We start from the raw sequence: 21,596 nt of genomic DNA, 5'->3' as shown, positions 1-21,596 counted from the left end.
CTTCTTTTATTTCTTTATTATTTTACGTGACATTTTGGCGATCATGCCAGGATCCATTCGCTTCAGTGAAAACGAAATTACGATTTCGGCGTACGCGCATCATTGAAGATTGAAGGATCAGCGGACCACTGCGAATCTTTGCTACTACGACGCCCTGCAGCAACTTTCAACGTTCCACTACGGTGAAACTAGACGAGAGGACTACGGTCAGCGCAGAGCAAGCCTACGAATAAGATTCGGAATCTGGAACCAACCAGAGAGGAAAACATCCCAGAGACTCCTCAACGGCCATAGCTACTACGGTAAGCCGAAAATCTGGATTCATTTGTACACTACCGTACGAGAAAATCAAGTTTCTCAAGCGTTTCGAGCGTTTCGAGCTCAAATAGCAACAATAGTTCGGACTCAGTAAACTTAAATAGAATCATGTCCGCGCCGAGAAAAGATAAAATCGAAACCGTTAATACTGCCTCTGCAACCGAAGTTATGGACAATTCGACCCGTGCCACACTCGAGCGATTCGAACTTCTTGTGCGACGAATAGAAGAGGCGCAACGAATAGCCGATACCGAAAACAAAAAACGTGCAGCGGAGATAGAACTATTAGGAAAACATATCACTAAAATAAGTTTAGGACGTGACGGTACTACCGAGTTAGGCTCCCTTGTTACGATGGATGAGTCTAATACCAGCAATATTCAGAGAAAGCAACCACCTGTAAAACCTAACGAAGCGGACGATACGGACAGTGAAGAAGAATCAGTAAGATGTAACAACCCCATGTACGATGCAAAAACCTGCTTAGACTTTATCCCCATACTCAACGGACAAGATGATATAGGAGTAGAAGGGTTCATTAGACGGGTAAGGGAAGCTCGAGCCGAATGTAGAGAAAAACGCACATTACTACGACTAATTTTGACGCAAAGAATCATCGGAGAAGCGGAACGTAGTATCCGTCACTCTGAAATCGAGAACTACGAGGACCTATTTGAAAGCCTCAGAAAATTTGTATCTGTAAGCATTACTTCCAATGGAGCTCGTGATAAGTTGCAACGTACGCGACAAACCGAATCGGTACACAATTATGTGAAGAGGTTTCGACACAACCTCAACGAACTGATATACGCGCTCCAACATGAAATTCGCGATCCAGTACGCCGAGCAGTCGCCATAGATCTTGAAACCGAACGAGCGACCAAAATTTTCGTGCTGAATTTAAAACCCGAAATAGAGATACGCACATCAGCTACAAGGCCAAAGAATCTCCAAGAAGCGCAAGATGCAGCTTTCGAGGCGGAGTTAGTCATAGGGGAGATCGAACGCAACAAAAGATTAGGAAGAACAATATATCAACCAATTGGGAGAGCTAAGGCCCGATTCCAAGGAATACCTAAACCAATGCCAAGAAACTTCCAGCAAGCTGAGCGAACGCCACTTACCCAAAGAACTCAACTGAAGTGCTTCAAATGCAGCCAAATCGGACATGTCTCCAATCAGTGTAAAAATTTTCAAACACCCAGCCAACACCCGAGACCACCAGCAGTCTACAATCTCGAAACACACAACACAGAAACGGAAACTTACGACAAAACAACGGAAGACCAAGGAAAATTCCAAGAGTCAACACCACGACAGGCAAGCTTCTCACAATACGGTTTAACACAAGGACTGGACACGAGACACACCTCATCGACACAGGAGCAGGAATCAACCTATTGAAAAGGGACAAGGTAGACTGTCAAACCTTCAAGACCGACGAACCTCGAATGTTCTCCATGGGACAAGACAGATATACCACTAACGAATTTATTATATCTAAATTGTTTGGCAAGGAACATAAATTTTATATAGTACCGGATGACTTTCCCCTAATAGAAGATGGAATAATAGGTCTACCTTGTTTAGAGAAGTATCAGTATGAAATCTCCAACGATAGATTAAAACTTGACAATAATATTTTGTACTTTCAGAAACCGGAAACGATACAACCAGGCGAAAAAAGAGTTCGAACCATCTACCTCGAAGGCAAACCAACGCGAGTATGTTTCTTCAATTCTGGTGAGACAAACCATGAAATTTCTAACGACATTGATAACAGTAAAGAATTAGATCAAATTGCTAGATTTAAAACCGTAGTGAGAACAAATCATATTGAACGCGAACTCCGCGAACCCATAGAGAAAATATTAATACATTACGTCGACGTATTCAATTTAGAAACAGACCTTTTACCATGTACTAATCTGACAAAACATACAATCACATTAAAACAAGACAAAATCATAAACACCAAATCATACAGACCACCAGAGTGCCACAAACGAGAAATCGAGGAACAAGTAACAGACATGCTAAATAAAAACATTATAGAAGAATCAGACTCTCCTTTCAATTCACCAGTATGGGTTGTTCCCAAGAAGTTAGACGCGTCAGGAAAACAGAAATGGAGAATACAGGGTGCGCCGTTAGAATCCGGACAAAAGAAGTTTTGTGCAGAAAGTTGTTTATTTAAGTCAATACACAAAAACACATGAAAATGTTGTTATATCTCATTTAAAGGGTCCTTGCTGAGAACTTTTATTCTATGTAACCACCCTCTGCCTCTATGACCTGCTCTATTCTTGCTCTAAAGCGCGAGCACGCTGACTTCAACTGGTCGCGTTTAATTGTCGCGAATTCTGACTCGATAGCAGCTCGTAGGGAGTTGACGTTGGGGTGCCTGCATTTATTAGTTTGTCTCTCGATAACGCCCCACACGTAATAGTCCAATGGGTTTAGGTCGGGACTGTTAGGAGGCCAGAAATCTTTCGACCAAAACATGTCCACATTGTCAGAGAGCCAATTTTGAACAAGATGACTTGTGTGAGCAGGTGCGCCATCTTGTTGAAATAAATACGGCCTTCCAGAAGCCGTAATTTCCATCCACGGCTTTATTACTGTCTTCAGGACCTCCAAATAAACCTCCTTTGTGATTCTTTCGCCTTTTTGGAAGAAGTGCGGAGGCATGACGTCGCCCTCACTTGAGACAACGCTCAAAACGTGAACACTTGCTGGAAATTTGGTTTTGCCCACAACAGGAACATCTTCGAGATTGTGGGCCAGCCAACGGTCGTTCCTCCGATTCACTTTGGCATCCACCCGGCGCGAAGACTTTCTATAATCGCCGCTCTTCTATCGTATTCCGGGTTTTGCTTAACGAGTTCTGTCATTTTGAGGTTATAGAAGACTTATTGACATATTTAACTAACTTCAGAGTCAATCAGCACAAACATCTGAATTCTAATATGGTGGGAACTACAAATTGAATTCTGTCCGAATTCTAACGGCGCACCCTGTAGTTATTGACTTTAGAAAACTAAACGAACTGACTGACCAAGACGCCTACCCATTACCCGACATAGAAGACATATTAAGCCAACTAGGTGACGCGAAGTTTTTCTCAGCACTCGATCTATCATCCGGTTTTCATCAAATCCCTATGGACGAAGACTCAAAGAAATACACCGCTTTCTCAACACCACAAGGACATTTCCAATTTAACAGAATGCCTTTTGGACTCAAAAACGCACCAGCCACATTCCAAAGAATGATGGATACAGCGTTACGCGGATTAATTAATAAACATTGCTTTGCATATTTAGACGACATTATTATATTTGGAAGCACTATTCAAAAACATAATGAGAACTTAGCCATAGTATTACAAAGACTAAGAGAATTAGGACTAAAAATCCAACCAGATAAATGTGAATTTCTAAAACCAGAACTCGAATATTTAGGACACATAGTAACGTCAGAAGGAGTAAAACCCAACCCGAAGAAAATAGAAGCAGTCGAGAACTTTAAAATTCCTAGAAACCTTACCGAAGTCAAATCATTCTTAGGACTCGTGGGATACTACCGGAAATTTATACGTAACTTCTCTAAAATAGCCAAACCCCTGACGGACCTAAACAAAAAAGACACCAACTTCCATTGGACGGACAAACAACAAAACAGTTTCGATACACTCAAACGAAAACTTTGTCAAGCACCTGTTCTGTCATACCCAGATTTCTCTAAAACATTCGTATTAACGACAGACGCTAGTAACGAAGGACTAGGAGCCGTACTATCACAAGACGGACACCCGTGCTGCTACATCTCTCGAACACTAAACCCTCCAGAGAAAAATTATACGACTACAGAAAAAGAATTATTAGCTATCGTATGGGCATTAAAACGACTACGACAATACTTGTTAGGAAGAAAATTTGTTATTAGAACAGACCATCAAGCCTTGAAATGGTTGAATAATTGCAAAGACCCGTCATCTAGATTAATGCGATGGAGACTAAAACTAGAGGAGTACGAATACACGATCGAATACGTTAAAGGCAAAGAAAACCCAGTCGCAGATAGCTTATCTAGAATTCACGCGATTCAAAAGGTAGAAATCCCTGAGGGAACAGTAACATTAGATTTCTTACAACATTTTAATACATGGAAAAAGAAGTCAGAAATCCCAAAGCGATTAGAAATAAAACCTAACGACCAATCCTTCTATCAATTAACTAAAACAGAATTAGGAGAGTTCGACGAGGCAATATGGTTACGGAAAATCGACAACATATTACGAAATAACAAGAAAGTAGGTATAGGAGACAATACGTTTACAGAATTAGAAAAAAACCAGATCAAACTCATACTTATATATTTCAATGATACCCGATACCCTGTCATTTTCGCGTGGGACCTAATCCAAGAATTAACCGAGGAAGAGATAGAGAAAATAATTCACGAAAATCATAACGGTACGATAGGACATTTAGGGGTACAAAAGACCTACCAAAGAATAAAGGAGCGATATAAAATTCCATATTTATTGAATAAAGTCGAAGAGTTTATAAAGAAATGTGAAGCTTGTCAAAAGGAGAAATTAACGCGTATTAGACCGAAAGAAGAACCAATAATATCTGACACACCATTACAACCTAACGACAAAATTGCTATGGACATCATAGGACCTATGACCAAAACTAAGAAAGGAAACCAATTTATACTCTCAATACATGACGAACTGACAAAATACTTGATCCTAGTACCACTAAAAACACAACGGACAGAATCCATAATAAATGCACTCTTAGAACACTACATTTACATATTTTCTGCACCCAAGACAATTCTAACAGACCAGGGACAAAACTTCATTAGTGAACTTATGTTAAAATTCGAAGAGGCATTTAAGATTAAACACATTAAAACCACTAGCTTTCACCCTCAGTCAAACGGATCTCTAGAAAGAACACACGCCGTAGTAAAAGATTTAATCCGTACAAGTCTGCATGATAACAATGATAAAGAATGGGATGAGATATTAAACTTCATATGTTTGGGTTATAATACAGCCGTACACGAAGGTACCGGATTTTCACCTTTTAAACTAACGTTCGGTAGAGACGCAAACCTACCATCGGCAATCGCGAAAACTTCGAATTTAACTTACAATGATATGTTCTCACTCTGGCAAAAGCAGTTAAATAAATATTTAGATATCGCGAGAAAAACATTAATAAACAGTAAGAAACGATACCTTCGAGACCAAAAGAGAAAGATAGTTCGAATTCAAACGGTATTTAAAGAAGGAGATTTTGTATTAATCCATAATGATCACAAAAGGGACAAATTGGACACTGAATGGTTAGGACCATACAGAATCCACTCTGTCAAAACCCCTTATTACGAAATCTTAATTGATAACATTATAAAGAAAATACACGGTAATCGTTTAAAACCTTACTTTCCAGGTCGACGCTCCTCTTTATCAGAATAATGTCCGCGCAAATAAGTATTACACCACTAGAACTTAAAGGATTCGTGTTTAAATAATGTCTGACACAGAAGTTTCTACTGTTTCAAATTTCTCTTCTGATCGAAAAAGAGAGAATTAAAAGTTACGCTATTCGTGCTTTCTATGTTGATATTCTTTGTAAATTTATTTTATGACAAATTTTGAGGTTGAGTATCTAATATTAACGCACGTGTACTAACTCCAATTCATTTGCAGCATCGCAAAACTATCGTATATAAAATTGAAGGTTTATAGAAGAGGAAATGAAACATTGGAAATTCACATTACCCGTAATTATAATAGTATTCCGTAAACATAATACAGCGGCATTTTATGAGACGGAAACATAGGTTTTCTACGTTGCTGACAGGATGATAATATGGTACTGATTTTTTAATAGAACCTTGCGTTACTTGGCTTTCGATTATACATTTTGTGTTTGTTTCTATAAACTCTTAACAAAATATTTATTTTATAAACTAATAAGGATGTACGTGAAAAATTTCATTTTTATTTGGTGAAAATCTCAAATGCGAAATGTGATGCCAGGACTAACATGCATATGTATTCAAGATAAGAAACAGAAGAAAATAATTCCCTATGATTCAATCTGTTGAAGTGAATTTCTAGAATATAATGTTACTCTGTAATAAAATTGAGATACTAGAAGGAAAGGATATTTGTATAGCGATACTGCCAATATTATTATAGGATTAGACATTAGCACGCCACGAAAGCCTTCGATAGTCAATCAAAGTACGAGAAACTTCGACGATGCACATAGATTGTAGTATAACTATAGGGTTTCATTATAGGGGATGCTTCGGAGTAGGCACAGTTTGATATGTAATGCTTTTTCAAGCACGTTAGAAAAAAAAATAATTGGTAAACTGTGGATATTTATGCAATTTTATGACTAACCTAACACCAATCTAACTAGAAATTAAGATTTATAATAGACGTTGTACTTGAAATATCGTTTTATACTTCTGTATACATATTATATGCATTCTGCAGATATTTGGATCCTAAATTTATCAAAAATGCATAAGCACCCACGGTCGAATAATTGGTATGTAAAAATGAGATTGGCGATCTTTTTCTTTTTTTTATCATTCATGTAAAACACACGAATCTAATTGTACACGGCCTAAACAAGATAGGAGTATTCAAATGCGTCAAGAAATGTATACCAAATAATCCATGTATTAATTTATTTTGCTGTCGAAATGAAACCGTGATCAATAGCCACGATGCTACATCCCCACCAAGCGCCCCGGTCGCCACATCCAACGTCTATACCCCAACCGACTCATACCACTTCGAAGAAAGAGAGGGATCAGCTGTGATTTTCGAGCCACGCCGAGTCCAATTCCACAAGAGTCTCCTGAGGAAAACTTGAGGGACCAAGTTCAATCTAAGAAGGGGGGAATGTCACGTACGAAATACCGCAGACAAAATCCGACTAAACAAAGCGATAAGATAACGAAATTCCAAGCGCCTTAGCATAAGTAAGCAACGGATAATATCCGGTCACTCTATACGTTCTCAGAAATATATGACCGAAGCCTTTTCCCACTCTCACTCTATACGTTCTCAGAAATATATGACCGAAGCCTTTTCCCACTCCCACGAACAAAAGAATTTAAATACTCACCCTAAAATCATCCAAGTCAGTCTTGAATAATCACGCCTAGAGCTCGGAAGTGTATCGCAAATAAATAAAAGTTCCTTTTTTAATTACTTCTCCTTTTTCTTTATTATTTTACGTGACAACCGCAATGTTAGATCTAGGAGTAAGTTTACACGTTATACCATTAAAAGTCAATTTCAAACGGTAAAGGAATCAAATTATAAAGTTAAAACTATTAAACTGAGTACGTCAAAACATTATAAATATTTTACAAGGGAAATAAGATATGAAATATTATAAATAACGAATCATTTATTCGCTGCACAACATATTTTGCATGATATTTCGCATTGTCTTTTATTTATATTTTCTTACATAATTTTCATAACATATTCATGAATTAAAATGTGTTTTCATAACTTATGTTCTACTAACGATTTTCCATATGTTGAATGCTGTATATAATATATATATGTCGGGTTGGCGTTAGGGGCGTATAAGAATCTTCACCAGTGTTGTTCATGGTTGTCGCACAAATATTTATTACACAAGTATGGCTGATACAAGATTGACGACCGGACGCGGTAACTGGACGCTAATGACAATGGCCCTAGGTTCGATATAGCGAATCCACGGTCAACGGGATAACGAATATACTTTGCTTCAAAGTCTAAGTCGGACTCAACTTACTACTCGTGATACTAGGAACGCTTGATTGACTCTTAGCTAATCAGATTGCCAGAAAAGAATGACTTTCCGTCGCGACGACGCTGCAGAGGAAAACTATGATGGGGTGTGCCTAAGGGCACGAGATCATCGGATTCGTCAAAGAAAGCCTCCACTCGGAGGGTGAGGGAAATAGACGCTGCTGTTAATTGGTCAATTTCTATGTTGACGGTTAGAAAAGGATGCTAGCCGCCCTAGAGAGAGAGTTCCTAGCAGGCAACGTCGTACGTGACCAAATCAGGCTTTCCCATAACTTCCCGCAATAGGTGACAGATTTACAGGCTGATAGAATAAAGACTGTTTGTCAATCTGAAGGACTTTAGTTAACTAGGTCCTGAGATTTGTAACGGTTCCTCAGGTTATCTGAACATAAACTGTAAACGATGCATCGGCATCTGGCGATCATCTTGCCCAAAGAATGGGGTCTGTGTGTGGCGAGCTGCGGGGCCGTTGGAATGTCTTATTGTCAAGTGTCTGTACTGCCAAATCTTTAAAGGAAAGCTATGTAACTTTACATCTCTGTTAGGTGGAACGTTCATCCCGTGACCGTGGCTACGCTCGGCGACCGGTTGTCGCCTCGAGCTAAACTCATTGTCTCAAGTTTCGAATGACTGTGTCTGGATTATTTCGTAAATGCTACAGTATTGAGGCTTTTCCAAATAATTCCAACGGGGGGGGGCGGTGTCCTTTCATCTCCGACATATATAATATATATGTTTCTTATTTATCTCCAGCTATAAACCAGAATATTGGGTGCACTCAAATTCCAATTGATAAATTGATAAATTGTAGAACCATCGTAACTCATTTTATTAGCGAAGCAACTATACAAAACTTGTCTATTTATATTGCGATGTGCAAGGCTCAAATGGTTACGGGCTTTAGAGGCTAACCTTAGTTGGGGTCCTCGGAGCACTTCGCCTGATAAGCGTTAGGTCGGCTGCCGTTGTATTTTAGTCGATAAAGTCCGGTACTACCTCGCCGCTTCCCAGAAGAGTGGCGGGGTGTCAATGAGAATTTCTCTAGGTATCAAAAAAAAAAAAAAATGTCTAGGCTTAGCCAGTACAGCTCAAGGAAAACTTTCTTTTTTAAGTGTTTTTTTATATTTTATTTATGATTTTTATATTTATTCATGTGGCCCGTTGCTGCTGCCCCCCATAGTGGTATTCCTTGCGTTCAAATTAGTTTTATAATAGTTACGCCAAGTTTAGAATTTTGACTAGTTAACAAACTCAAAATATTTCCATTGGCCTTGTTACGACCGTTACGACAGTAGAGACGCGGTTGCGAGGAAAACACGTCAGCGAAAAGTGTTTCTTGCTACGATTCTTGCTCCATTTGTTTCGGGTACTCAACTCGTGTGAATACTCTCGATGCCAGCTGGAGAAACGATTGGATGCAGTGTCCCCGAAATCTCGTTCTCGAAAACTTGTTAGCGAGTTTCTGATATGGACGTGTCCGGGAGTAAGGACAAGGAGATCGTTTGCATCTGTACATATCGGAGTTGGCGGTCTGCAGTTGAGGATTGATTCGATTAGCATGATGAGTATGATTTTAACTGTTTGAAGTTCGTTACTAACGACACGTCTGAGATGTCGTTTGAAGGATTACTGCAGCCTCCCATAACCCGCTGAAGTGAGGCGAGTTTCGAGAAACTCATCTACTGCTTTGGGTGTCTCTTTAGTTATTTTCGAATAGTCGAAAATTAGATCCCAGTGGCGCATGCAAACTTGACAGTGGCAGTCGTATTTTTCTTTAAGGAGGTCAATAGCGATCGAATAATTGAGTTCAGTAATGTCTAGCGATTGAATGCTTCGCGCGGCCTTTCCTGTCAAGGATGATCCAAGATAATGAAATTTTTGTACGGGTATCAGTCGTTCACTTCGATCTATTGTGGACGAGAAGGAGTCATAAAAGGAATACCAATTCTCAACGGTACATCGAAAGTAGGTAAATGGATTTCTGGAAATTTAATCAAAGTCCATACGACGACATTGGATGAATCGCAGCTTGGCTGTTTCGACAACGATGCTGGTGTATCATTCATGAGAGTTCGTATTCGTACTACCAGATCGTAATATACGTTTGTGATTTTGGAAACGCGAACGTCTTCCTCCTCGCCTAAATCTTCTAGTTCTTCTTGTAGTAGTCTGTATTGTTTCCACGTGTCGTCGAGCAGTGTCTTGTACGGCGTTAAAGAGGCCTTATTCCGTTGACTGGATTGTTCAAATTCATCTAGTCGTTTGATAGTAAATCGGCCGATTTGAAGGCCTCGTCTCTGATGCAAGGAGGTAATTTTGTCTGTGTTCTCCATTGTTATAGCGGATTGTAAAGACAAATCAATGAATGAGCTTACATTGTAGCTGTGAGTTTAAATATTGCTCGTCACAATGTGTTTCTGGTTTGACGTCTAAGACGTTTCCTTGCGAAAGTTGGCCCTCTAGTTGTTGACGTGAGGTTCATCGCTAACGATTACTGCGATGCTGATGATGATTTGATCACGTAGCATTATATGATTTACTGCTGTGTCACTGTTTACTTGATCGTCCAGTTCGCGTGATCTGGCTCGAAGGACCAAGATGTTACGACCATTCGTACATCTAATAACCTCAATATTTGGTTAGTTTTCTTGTTGCGTTATTTAGCTTACGCTTGTCTTCAGGCGTTCTATGTCTTTGCCATACTCTTCTAAGTCTACACTTTTCTGCGATTTTCATTATTATCTAATGGGGGTATTCATGTTTATTGACAAACCACTTAGTAGGGGCGTAAGAACGGATCGCGTTTGTTATGCTGGTGTTTAAATATTCCGTGGCTGCTTCTATTACGTCGCGCGAGATGGTCCGTGCGACGTCCCTTTCGGTCTGGCCGCCAAGACCTACCCATCGTTACACTGACCTCGGACAGTCAAATACTTTGCTCTAACATACCTCGGATAGTCAACGCTACTGTTCTTTCGCTCATCGGGCAGTCAAGTCTACTATTCAGTCACGTTCTTAGTATTCAACGCGCTAACGCTATCAATCCTCGGGTCAATCAGTGTACTTTCCGACGACATCAAAATATTTTCTGTATATGTTCTAAGTGTTGTAATTTGGTGAATATACTTATATTATGTAACTGTAGACTCCAGTTGTATTCAACAACAAACACCCCTATTATACCAAAAGAAATAAGGGGATCGCCCTGCTCGCGGTGTCGATTCGTATAATCGTAACGCGAATTTACAACTTCCGTTGACGCGCCTCAACTCGATCGCGTCTCCCCGCGACTGGACGAAAATACAGCTTCTGTATCTTCGTTTGTTCTTAGGGATGTTGAGGCTGATGTTGAGTGATTGAATACTTCCCTAAAGAGCAGCCAGTTTGTGAGTTGGTTCTGAATAAAGCAATTAAGTGGGTTTTCAATAATTGTTGAATTAATTGTTGCTATGATGGGTGAATGATGTGAAGGACGTTCCACAGAAGATTTGATTTGAACATATCTTGGCCAGATGCTTTTGGTTATGAAGAAGTCTAATAAGTCAGGTAGTTTGTTATTGTCAGTGGGCCAGTAAGTGGGTGCGTTTGTGCTGAGGTAGTTAGTTCTGTTGGCGTTTATGGATTTCAAGAGGTTTTTGCCTCTTACCGCGATAAGTCTGCTACGCTATCGCGTATGTTAGCGTTACAGTCTCCTCCAGCTATCAATCTATTGCCCAGGTCTTCCTGGAATTTATCGAAATTTTCTTTGGAAATAGAATGTCTAGGAGGACAATATACTGCTGATGCGGTGATTGATGTGGTGATGCCAATCTTCTATCGCTACGTTTGTGGCTTGGAGGTAGTCCTTTTGGAATGACGGAAGCTCAAAGTGTTTTATACTGGCCTTGATGATAATTTCGGCGCCGCCGTGGGCCTTTCCACTGGGATGTTGGGTATGGTAAAAGTTATAACCATTTATTTTCAGGTAATTTTTATCGGTGAAGTGAGTTTCAGATATAAGCAATATGTCACTTTCTTGTTGTTCTAGGAAGAGTTCTAGTTCGTATTTATGCTGAGCTAGACCGTTAACATTCCAAAGAGTTATGCGTATTGGTTTTATTTTACGGAGCGTGTTAATTTGTCCACGATGATTGTAAGCAGTAATAGCAAGTTATTAATTTCCTCTGTTTGTTTCACGATTAGTTTTTCAAGTCTTTTGTAGTTGTCCGTGTTTTGTGAACTGGGAACACTAATTTGTGATTGAGCACTATAGATTTTCGGTCTGCTTTGATTTCCGTGAACTGCCTGTGCATAAGAGATTCAAGGAGTAGTGAGTTTTTGTGGATTAAATGCTTGGTTGGTTAGGTCCTTAACTCTGTGTTTGGGATGTTTATTTTTATACACTGTCTTGTAGTCTGTGCAACCTTTATAGTTTGCTGGATGCTCTCCTTGACAGAGGATGCACTTCGCAGGAGTTTCTGAAGATTTAGTGCACTAATCTGTAGGGTGAATACCTGTACATTTAACGCTGCGGTGATTGTTTGCAATATTTTTGCGTGTGGCCGTACCTTTGGCACCTTTTCTATTGAACTATCTCTTTTTTTATAAAAGGTAGTTCAATTTTTATTACCGAATTCATTAAACGATTGATATTATAGGCTTCTTTGTTATTTGGTTTTTGCTTTAATTCAATAAAGAATAAGGATAGCGGTTTCTTTTTTCGTGATTCTATGCCTTATATTGCTAATGTTGGTTACTTCATGGCCATGATTTAAGATAGCGGTGATAATGGATCACCCTGCTTTATTCCTCTGAGGATCTCGACCTCGATCCCTATATTGTCTTTTGTTCTTATTTTTAGTTCTGGTGTTCTTATACATTTTTGTAATAAATTCAACTATAGGGACCGGCACACCCTTCCTCTCCAGGCAATGTTTTAACGCCGAATGGGGTATTGTGTCGAAAGCTTTGGAGATATCCACAATTGTGAATATCTCCCCGTTATTCCTTGTAGTCTAAGGCAGCGTTCAAAAGGTCGATATTGATTATACATCCACTTTCGGATGTAAAACCCTTCTGCCTCAGACTCAACACAACACCCTTCCTGATCTATCCGTCGAGGATGGAGGAAAAAATTCGGTCGAGAGCAGGACCTATTGTTATAGGCCTTCAATTCTCGACCAAGCTGCTTGGTTTATTGAGCTTCAGTATTAAGGTAGTTCTATTTTCTTTCCAAACGGTTGGAAAATACCAACAGATGTTATATATTTTTGCCAATATCGCGGGCAGACTAGGTATCAATAGGTGGTCTTTTTGTAGTCCGTCAGGCCCTGCCGCAACCTGTTTTCTCATTTTACGTATTTTCTCGCCCATATCCTCGGTGGTTATAGGCGTAAAGTGATCAATAAGTGACAGTTCAGAGGCTCTACTTCCTGAGACTGGAGTACTTGAAGGACATGTCTGACTCCATAAGTCCTCATAGAGCCTCTTCATTTCAGCAGCATTCGGCGGCAGCTTGGCTAGTTCCAGGTATGCGCAGTCATTGTTCACAACAATGCCCGCCAACTTCTTCGGAGATTCGTGAAACAACTCCTAGCAACGTATGTAAGAGTATCTCTTTTTAGCATTCCTGTTCTACTGACTATTACTATTTTTATTTTTATTTTTAGTTTTATTTTTATTTTTAATTATTGGGGACTTTGTATTTGGAACTGCGTTCTCATTGTAGACTTTATTAATCGCTCCATATAGAGATGCGTGAATAAAATTATTAATTTTCTCACCGAGGGCTGCTTTATTCCCTCTGTAATTGTTCCATAATACTGCTAACCGATTATTAACCTCCCTTAAAACAGAGGGCACCTCGGTTAGCTTTTCGATTGCTTGTGCAATCGCAAGTCTCCATTGCTGGATAGACTCATCACTGTTCCCGCTACTTTCAGGAGCTTCGACGTGCGCATTGCCTGAATTAACGGAATCGCACCCTCGCTAGGTCTCCTGGGTAACTCCTGAAGGTCCTCGTCCTCACTAGCTAATTTCAATTGTTTCCTTTTGTACTTTATCTGTTCAATTGTTTTGCTAGTGAGGATTTTGCTTATTTCGATGTTAGGAAATCGGTAGTCCATATAGACCGAATGGATGAGGAGAGCCTGCGACGCCTCCATGCCGCGAACCAGCGCCAGGTCTAGGCGCGACAACAGCAGCGTCTACTGGTGGTCGCGGGAGATCGCGGACCTGCGAGACGACTGCCACAGAGCCCGCAGGCTGCTCGCCAGGGCGAGAAGAAGAGGGCGGAACCGCCACGAAGAGGAGATCCTCGAGAGGTACAGGGCCCATAGAGAAGCCAGAATGGCCCTGCAAAGGGCCATAAAAGAAGCGAAAGAGGCGTCGTGGAAACGGCTGTTGGAATCCGTGGAATCCGATCCATGGGGAAGACCGTACAAGACGGTGCTGAAGAAACTCAGGCCGGCGGCTCCCCCGATAACCGAGAGCATGGATCGGGAACTACTAGCCCGGGTGATTGACACGCTGTTTCCACGACCGGAAGAAGAAGGAGGCGAAGAGGAGGAAGACTCCCCGAGGCGCTGCGAGGATACGGAACAGGCCCCTCCTGAGGAGAGGGGATGCACTCGGAGCGGCGGCGGCGGACCGGCGATGGATCAACCCGGAGCGCACATAACGAAGGAGGAATTGGAAGCAGCCACCAAGAAGATGGCGGCTAAGGACGTGGCGCCAGGGCCGGACGGAATCCCCGGGCGGGTGTGGGCGGAGACCATGGACATCATGGCCCCCCGCCTGCTGCATCTGTACAACAGGTGCCTGAGGGAAGGCGCATACCCTCGGGCGTGGAAGGAGGCGAGGCTGGTGCTGCTGAGGAAGGAGGGTCGACCGCCGGAGTCCCCATCGGCGTACAGGCCGATATGCCTCCTAGACGAGGTGGGCAAGCTCTTCGAGAGAGTAATCGCCTCCCGTCTGGGGGCGTACATGGAGTCCAGGGTACCAGGCTGGCACGACAACCAGTTCGGGTTCCGTCGCGGGAGGTCCACCATCGACGCGATCCGCAGATTGAGAGAGGGGGTGGAGAGAGTGGTGGCTCGAGAAGGGATCGCGATAGCGGTCTCCCTGGATATCACCAACGCCTTCAACTCGATCCCGTGGAGCAAGATCAGAGAGGTCCTGCGATTCTTCGAGGTTCCGGGGTACCTCCGGAAGATAATCGGGGCATACCTCCGGGAGAGGTGGATAACGTACAGATCCACGGAGGGAGAGGAGAGAAGAGCGGTGGAGCGCGGGGTGCCACAGGGCTCGGTCCTGGGACCGATGCTGTGGATAACCGCCTACGACTACGTGCTCCGCACCCCGATGCCCCGAAACACGGGACTGATCTGCTACGCGGACGACACCCTGGTCGTGGCGGGTGGGCGTTGGTGGTACGAAACGGCGGAGGCTGCCACGGAGGTCACCCGGCGAGCGGCGGGGGCCATCGGAGAACTGGGGCTGAAGGTCGCTCCGGCCAAGACGGAGGCGCTCGGGTTCTACGACAGAAGACGCAGAGGACCGCCCCCGGATGGACTGACGATCGACGTGGACGGGGTAGGGGTCCGGGTGGGGAGCCAACTGAGGTACCTTGGCCTTATCATCGACGACCAATGGTCGTTCGAGCCCCACTTCGAGAGCCTCGCCCCAAAGGTGGCGGCAGCGGCCAACGCCCTCTGCGGCATCCGCATTATGGTTTAAACTTGATTCTAGTTATTTTACGTTAAATTGTGAATCTCTATAATTTATTGAATCGTATATTCATGGCATTGCTACAAGAGAAACGATATCTTCGAGAAAGATAGGGAGAAATGGAAAATATATAGTACATATAGAATGTCGAAAGAGCTGGCAAACCGTTTTGATCGAATCGTGATAAGAAAGCTTCGAATTATTTTAGATTTGAAAAACTATCCAAGATGGAAATCTTAATTTTAATACATTTAAATTCATACGATTGACGAAAGAGAATTCAGAGTTAGGTGAAAAAATAGGATACGTGTTGTACACGATTGTAATATTTTAGCAACATTTTCAATTCTTGTGACATATTGTATCGCGTAAATCTATTTGTTACTATAATCACACATTGTGTCTCTTGGAAACGCAAAATAGAGATTCTTCATATTATAGGCTTGTATCCAAATAATAAACAATGTTTCTACGTCCCTTATTTTTTCTTTCTTCTTCCTTCATAGAGGTAATGTCTATAACAGCAGGAAACGAGCAGAACGTTGATTTAAACGTATGCCGACATTAGAAGAAAAGAAGAAAATATTGGAGAAGAATTAGGAATAACCACGGAAGAAACAGAAATTAGTTTTCACCATCCAACTCACCTATACCCGAATGCGATCTAGAGCTGCATCGCTAATAGTTTACGAGAACGATAATTTTCCTCGTTTTATAAACTACATAGAGAGTTAAGATTAGAATTTTGTTAATAAACATATAACTAAATAAAATCGACTAAATTATTAGTTACAAGACATTGAAATTATTTATTTATTCCAAGAAAACTCTAATCCTTCTCGCGCTAGTACTCCTGCCCATAGCAGACGAAACGTGGAGTTTATTTACCATTCGCATTAATACGGTAGTCAAAGCTACTTCTATGGTTATATCAACGAATTAGATTATCAAGAATACGATAGTTTGGAAATTTAAAATAGTGTTGCGCTTTAGAAAGGCGCAACAAATTTTTGAATCCGTTCTGTTGTCGCGAAAGTATTTAAACGATCTTCTGGGATATTCAGAATAGTGCCGCGATTTAGAAAGGTGCGACAAGTTTTCAATCTATTCCATTCAGTCGTTCGCCTCGTTTCGAAAATAACGAACGTAAGACGAACCAAGTAAAATAGTCTAACGACTATTTCTGATGGCAGCTACTACAGTTTTGATTTAAATATAATTCGAGAAATCTAAGATTCTACATCTAGAGTAACGCATAATCGGTTACGAACACCAAAGATCGAGACCAGATCCTAACAGATGCCAATATTTTTTATTTTATTAACATCCATCGTGCTCCTACAATTTAATTCTACAACTTTATATATACGTATAATATTCTAGAATTTATGTATATATATATATATATACGTTGTATCCTTACAGTCTTCATCTGTGTCAGAATGAAATGTAATCGCAACGTAAATTGAACTGAAATTTTTGTTAATATCTCGGAAACCAAAGTCGACCGAGTGTAACATATGTGTAGCGGCACATGAGTCATAGGACTAGGCGAATCGAGAGCGACTCATGTTGTTTGCCTCGGAACACGGACACTGCCTCAACGTACGAAATATAACGATAGATAATCTCCGGGCAAAACAATGTCGCTGTTGAGGGCAACCGTCGATCTAAGACAAATTCAAATTTTTCGACTCCCCCCTCCCCTCCCCCAACTAGTATAAATAAACGGACGCGATCGCGAGCGAGTAAGTCATTATCCGAATTATTACACGAGTTACTTATCCGAGTTATTATCTGCGATTAACGGAGTATACGAGTTATCGAGTTATCCACAAGCGTTCATACTCTATAGCGAATACGTTCGTGCGAGCGTCTCTCGACGGTATTTATATTTACTTATATTTATTTAATTTATTGCAAATATATTTGACGGGTTGCAGCAGCAATCTCTCTCGTTATTTTATAACATTGATCCTCACACAATCCACCACACGTTTAAGGGAAAATTGCACAGAATATTCACTTTGACAACATATTTCAAGGTTATTGAAATCGGATAAATCGTCCACTTTGTAAATAATGACCAGTTTTTTATTTTGAAAAATAAATCTTTTTTACTTAATTATTCAATCTTGTCCGAAAGAAAGTTATTCTTAATATTTTTTATCGCCGCTCTGATCGTGCTTATAGCTTCTATTGTAACCCTTACGTAAACATACTTTTGACCGCGGTTATCTTCCTTTTCTTTTGCTTTTTCTTTCTCCTTTCCTCTCTAGTGTCAGAGCGGCGAAGTATATTGGCGTTTCTATACTCTCGGGTCGTTATTGTCACAGAGAGATGGCCACGTCTACCCGTGGCACCCATATGGCATATACTGCTAGTTTTGTATAATAAAGTTTACATAGACTATCATATCGGAAATATTATTTACTTTATCATTATCATTTAATTTGCGAAACGTTTGAACTACGTGAAACAATTTGTAGCGGCACTCGACAATAAACCTTCCAACGGTTTCTGTTCCTTGCTATACAAAGCAGGCTCTATCCCTCGGACAAGATGATTGCATACCTTCAAGGAACTTAAGAACCCGCCATAAATCACAGGATTTCTCTAGTTAAGGTCCTTCAAACCGATCAAATATCTTTTAGTTTTAGCATTCCTTAATTTATTATCTACTCCGGAAAAATACGAGAAAATGTGCTTTTCTCACGTATGATGCTTTCCGCCAGCAACTTTCTCTCGAGGGCGGTTAGCATCCTTCCTCACCCACCGACCTGGTAGATTAACCAATTAACAGCGACGTCCATTTCCCCCACTTTCCTAACAAAAACTTTTCCTAATGAATCCGATTCTCCCGTACTCTTAGCCACACCCATCACAGTTTTCCTCCGTAGGGCCACCAATACAAAAAGACAATTCCTCTACGTTCCTTGAGCAGTCATCGTATTAGATTGTATCGCGTACTCTGCTCAATCGCTATCTTAACTCATCGTCTGTCAGTCGAGTTGTAACCGAGAATTGCGAATCGTCAAGTGTAATCGCGAGTCCTACGTAAAGCGTCGAAAGTGAGAACAAAATCAAGAGAACATGCTACACGCCGAAAGAATAAAAATTGAAAAGTTACAGAAAGTACGAAGGATGAAAAACAAAGGAAAACGAAACAGAGAGAAACCAGTGAGAGATTTAGAAAAGGAATATTCTAAGAAAATGTGTGTTGAACAAACAGGAGAAGAAAAGATAAAACTGGAAGATACGGATTACGATAATAATAAGTATTACGAGCAGAAGCCAAGGATATCTCCGTGTGGATTTTTCTGGGACGGCAACCCTAATTTATCTCTCGATAAGGATAAAGAGTCATCCAGCGATAGTGAAGATGAAGTAGAGGAAAAACCAAAACTGAGAAATAAGAAATTAAGTAAGCCAAAGAGAAGAAGCTCTGGCCAACAACCAGTTACCAAATTCTGTGGATCAGTTCGACAGATTAGTTTTAGCTAGTCCAGACAGTTCAATAGTATGGTTACAGTATATGGCATACCATTTACAGGCAACAGAAATAGAGAAAGCAAGAGCAGTTGCGAGAAGAGCGGTAAAAACAATTAATTTCAGGGAAGAGAAGGAAAAATCAAACGTTTGGACGGCTTGGTTAAATTTAGAATCTAAATTTGGAATTTCTGAATCGTTACATGATGTTTTTCGAGAGGCAGTGACGTCTAACGACCCACTAAAAATCTACAGTCACATGTTGACTGTTCATGTCGAGGCTGGTAGGCAGATGGAATTGGAGAAAACAATCAATACCATGATTGCGAAGTTTAAACATATTCCTGAGACATGGTTTAACTGTGGAGAAGGATTATTAAAAATAGGTTTGAAGGACAGATCGCGGCATATTATGCAGAGAGCATTGCAATCTTTGCCAGCATGTGAACATATGTACATAACAGAAATAAAATGTCATAAAGAATAAAATACTAATGTAATACAAATTTTACAGATGTAAATCTAATTGCTCGGTTTGCAATTAAGGAGAACAAATTTGGGGATAAAGAGAGAGCACAAACTCTGTTTGAGCAAATTCTAAGTTCTTATCCAAAACGGGTGGATATATGGTCTTGTTATATTGATTCCCTAGTGAAATCTAATGATATTGATATGGCAAGGTAAAAATATTTTTTCAACTATATTTTGTCTTTTTAATTTCATAGAGAATTTACCTTATAATAATTTGTATTTACAGGAAAGTTCTAGAGAGAGCAGTTGTTCAAACATTACCGCCTAGAAAGATGAAGATTCTCTTTAAAAAATTCATCAATTTTGAAGAACAACATGGTACTCGGGAAGACGTGACTCGTGTTCAACAAATGGCTGTAGAATATGTAGAGAAGCAGTGTACAAGATGACCAAAAATAATAAAACATTTTTACATGTATTTCATTACATCGTGCGAGCAAAAGTCCAGTTATGTAAAGTTTCCCCATTCAATAACTTCATGTTGTTATTTATAATATTTATAGTTTTCACCTTCTAAATCTGTTGTTTCCATAATGTCTGTACTATCTTCATTATAAGTTTCTTCTTCATCGAATATAATATTTCCATTGCTGCAGCTTTCCTCACTTACTTTACACTTTCTTTTCATTTTGGGGATTACAAAATTTTTGTCGAATAGCGCGAAGAACGCTGGCTGAATGCAATTGACTCAAGATTCCCTTATTACAGATTGTCATTTCTTAAACGTGTATGTGCAAAGATATGTTCTTAAGAAATGGGAATCTGTAACAGTGAAATGTTAGCTTTATCACCACAACAATGTTTTTCCAATATTTAACTGTTCTTGGTTCATCGTGATCTATCTAGGTATACAGGATTTTATCTGATTCATCGACATCATCCATGTAGGTATTGTAAGATTGAATGATAGCCGCTTTTGACGAATGCATTTTTCTGTCATGTTGTCTTTTTGTTATTATCACATTTTAATTCGCTATCTTCGTTGAAATTAGTAATGCAGGATTTTTTACACTCTTTCTTTCGCGATACGCATAGAACAAATCTTTATTGTTTCGAAAATATTTCACTTCATTTATATTAGCTTTTCTTGAATAATCGGGAGTACACATTGTTTCTTTCTTCTAATACTTTCAGTTCAATAGCTTTCCGTAGAATATAAATATCTAGCAAAATCAACGCTAAAAAAGTTATCGAAAAAAATGTAATATCTCTTATTCAAACAATTACTTTCTTTTAATAAATTTATCATGACATTATATCCAAGCCCGAACATTCTTCTATCGCTATCAGTTTTTAGTTTTGCATCTTTGTAGCAATAAAACGTCAAACAATACTTTGAAACTGCATCGCGCAGCATCCACAATTTTATGTCTCAGCAATAATGTTTCCTATTTTGCAAGTATCTGATTACGCTAGAATGACAGCGTCCCAACGATTCATCAATTGATGATTTGTTGTGTTGTATAATGTAATTAGAAGACTCTGTTAGCGTGTCTAACATTTTTTTTTTTATTTAGTAGATAATTTAAAATCAATTCTCATACAGAATTTTAAGTAAATTATTTTGGCGTGGTACTGTGACTTGGATTATAAAAGTTTATAGTATGTTTGATTTTAGTTGAATCCCGGTGTGTCGCCGCAGCGGTTCCCGGGCACCCCTCGGTCGCAATAGGGACGGTCATTGTGGAGGTTT

The 21,596-nt window shown here is 40.2% G+C and overlaps 1 protein-coding gene across 1 annotated transcript; it reads left to right on the top strand.

Moving 5' to 3' along the window:
* The first annotated feature begins 18,976 nt into the window (after positions 1–18,976).
* On the top strand, positions 18,977–20,329 carry LOC132915725 (protein RRP5 homolog). The gene is given in 4 exon segments (XM_060975542.1): positions 18,977–19,305; positions 19,307–19,845; positions 19,887–20,052; positions 20,130–20,329. Coding segments are annotated over 4 exon segments (1,197 nt in total). The 3' UTR covers positions 20,293–20,329.
* The last annotated feature ends 1,267 nt before the right edge of the window (positions 20,330–21,596 follow it).

This window comes from Bombus pascuorum, unplaced genomic scaffold (assembly GCF_905332965.1).
Source record: "Bombus pascuorum unplaced genomic scaffold, iyBomPasc1.1, whole genome shotgun sequence".
Taxonomy (NCBI): domain Eukaryota; kingdom Metazoa; phylum Arthropoda; class Insecta; order Hymenoptera; family Apidae; genus Bombus; species Bombus pascuorum.
This window is presented reverse-complemented; position numbering and strand designations above follow the sequence as displayed.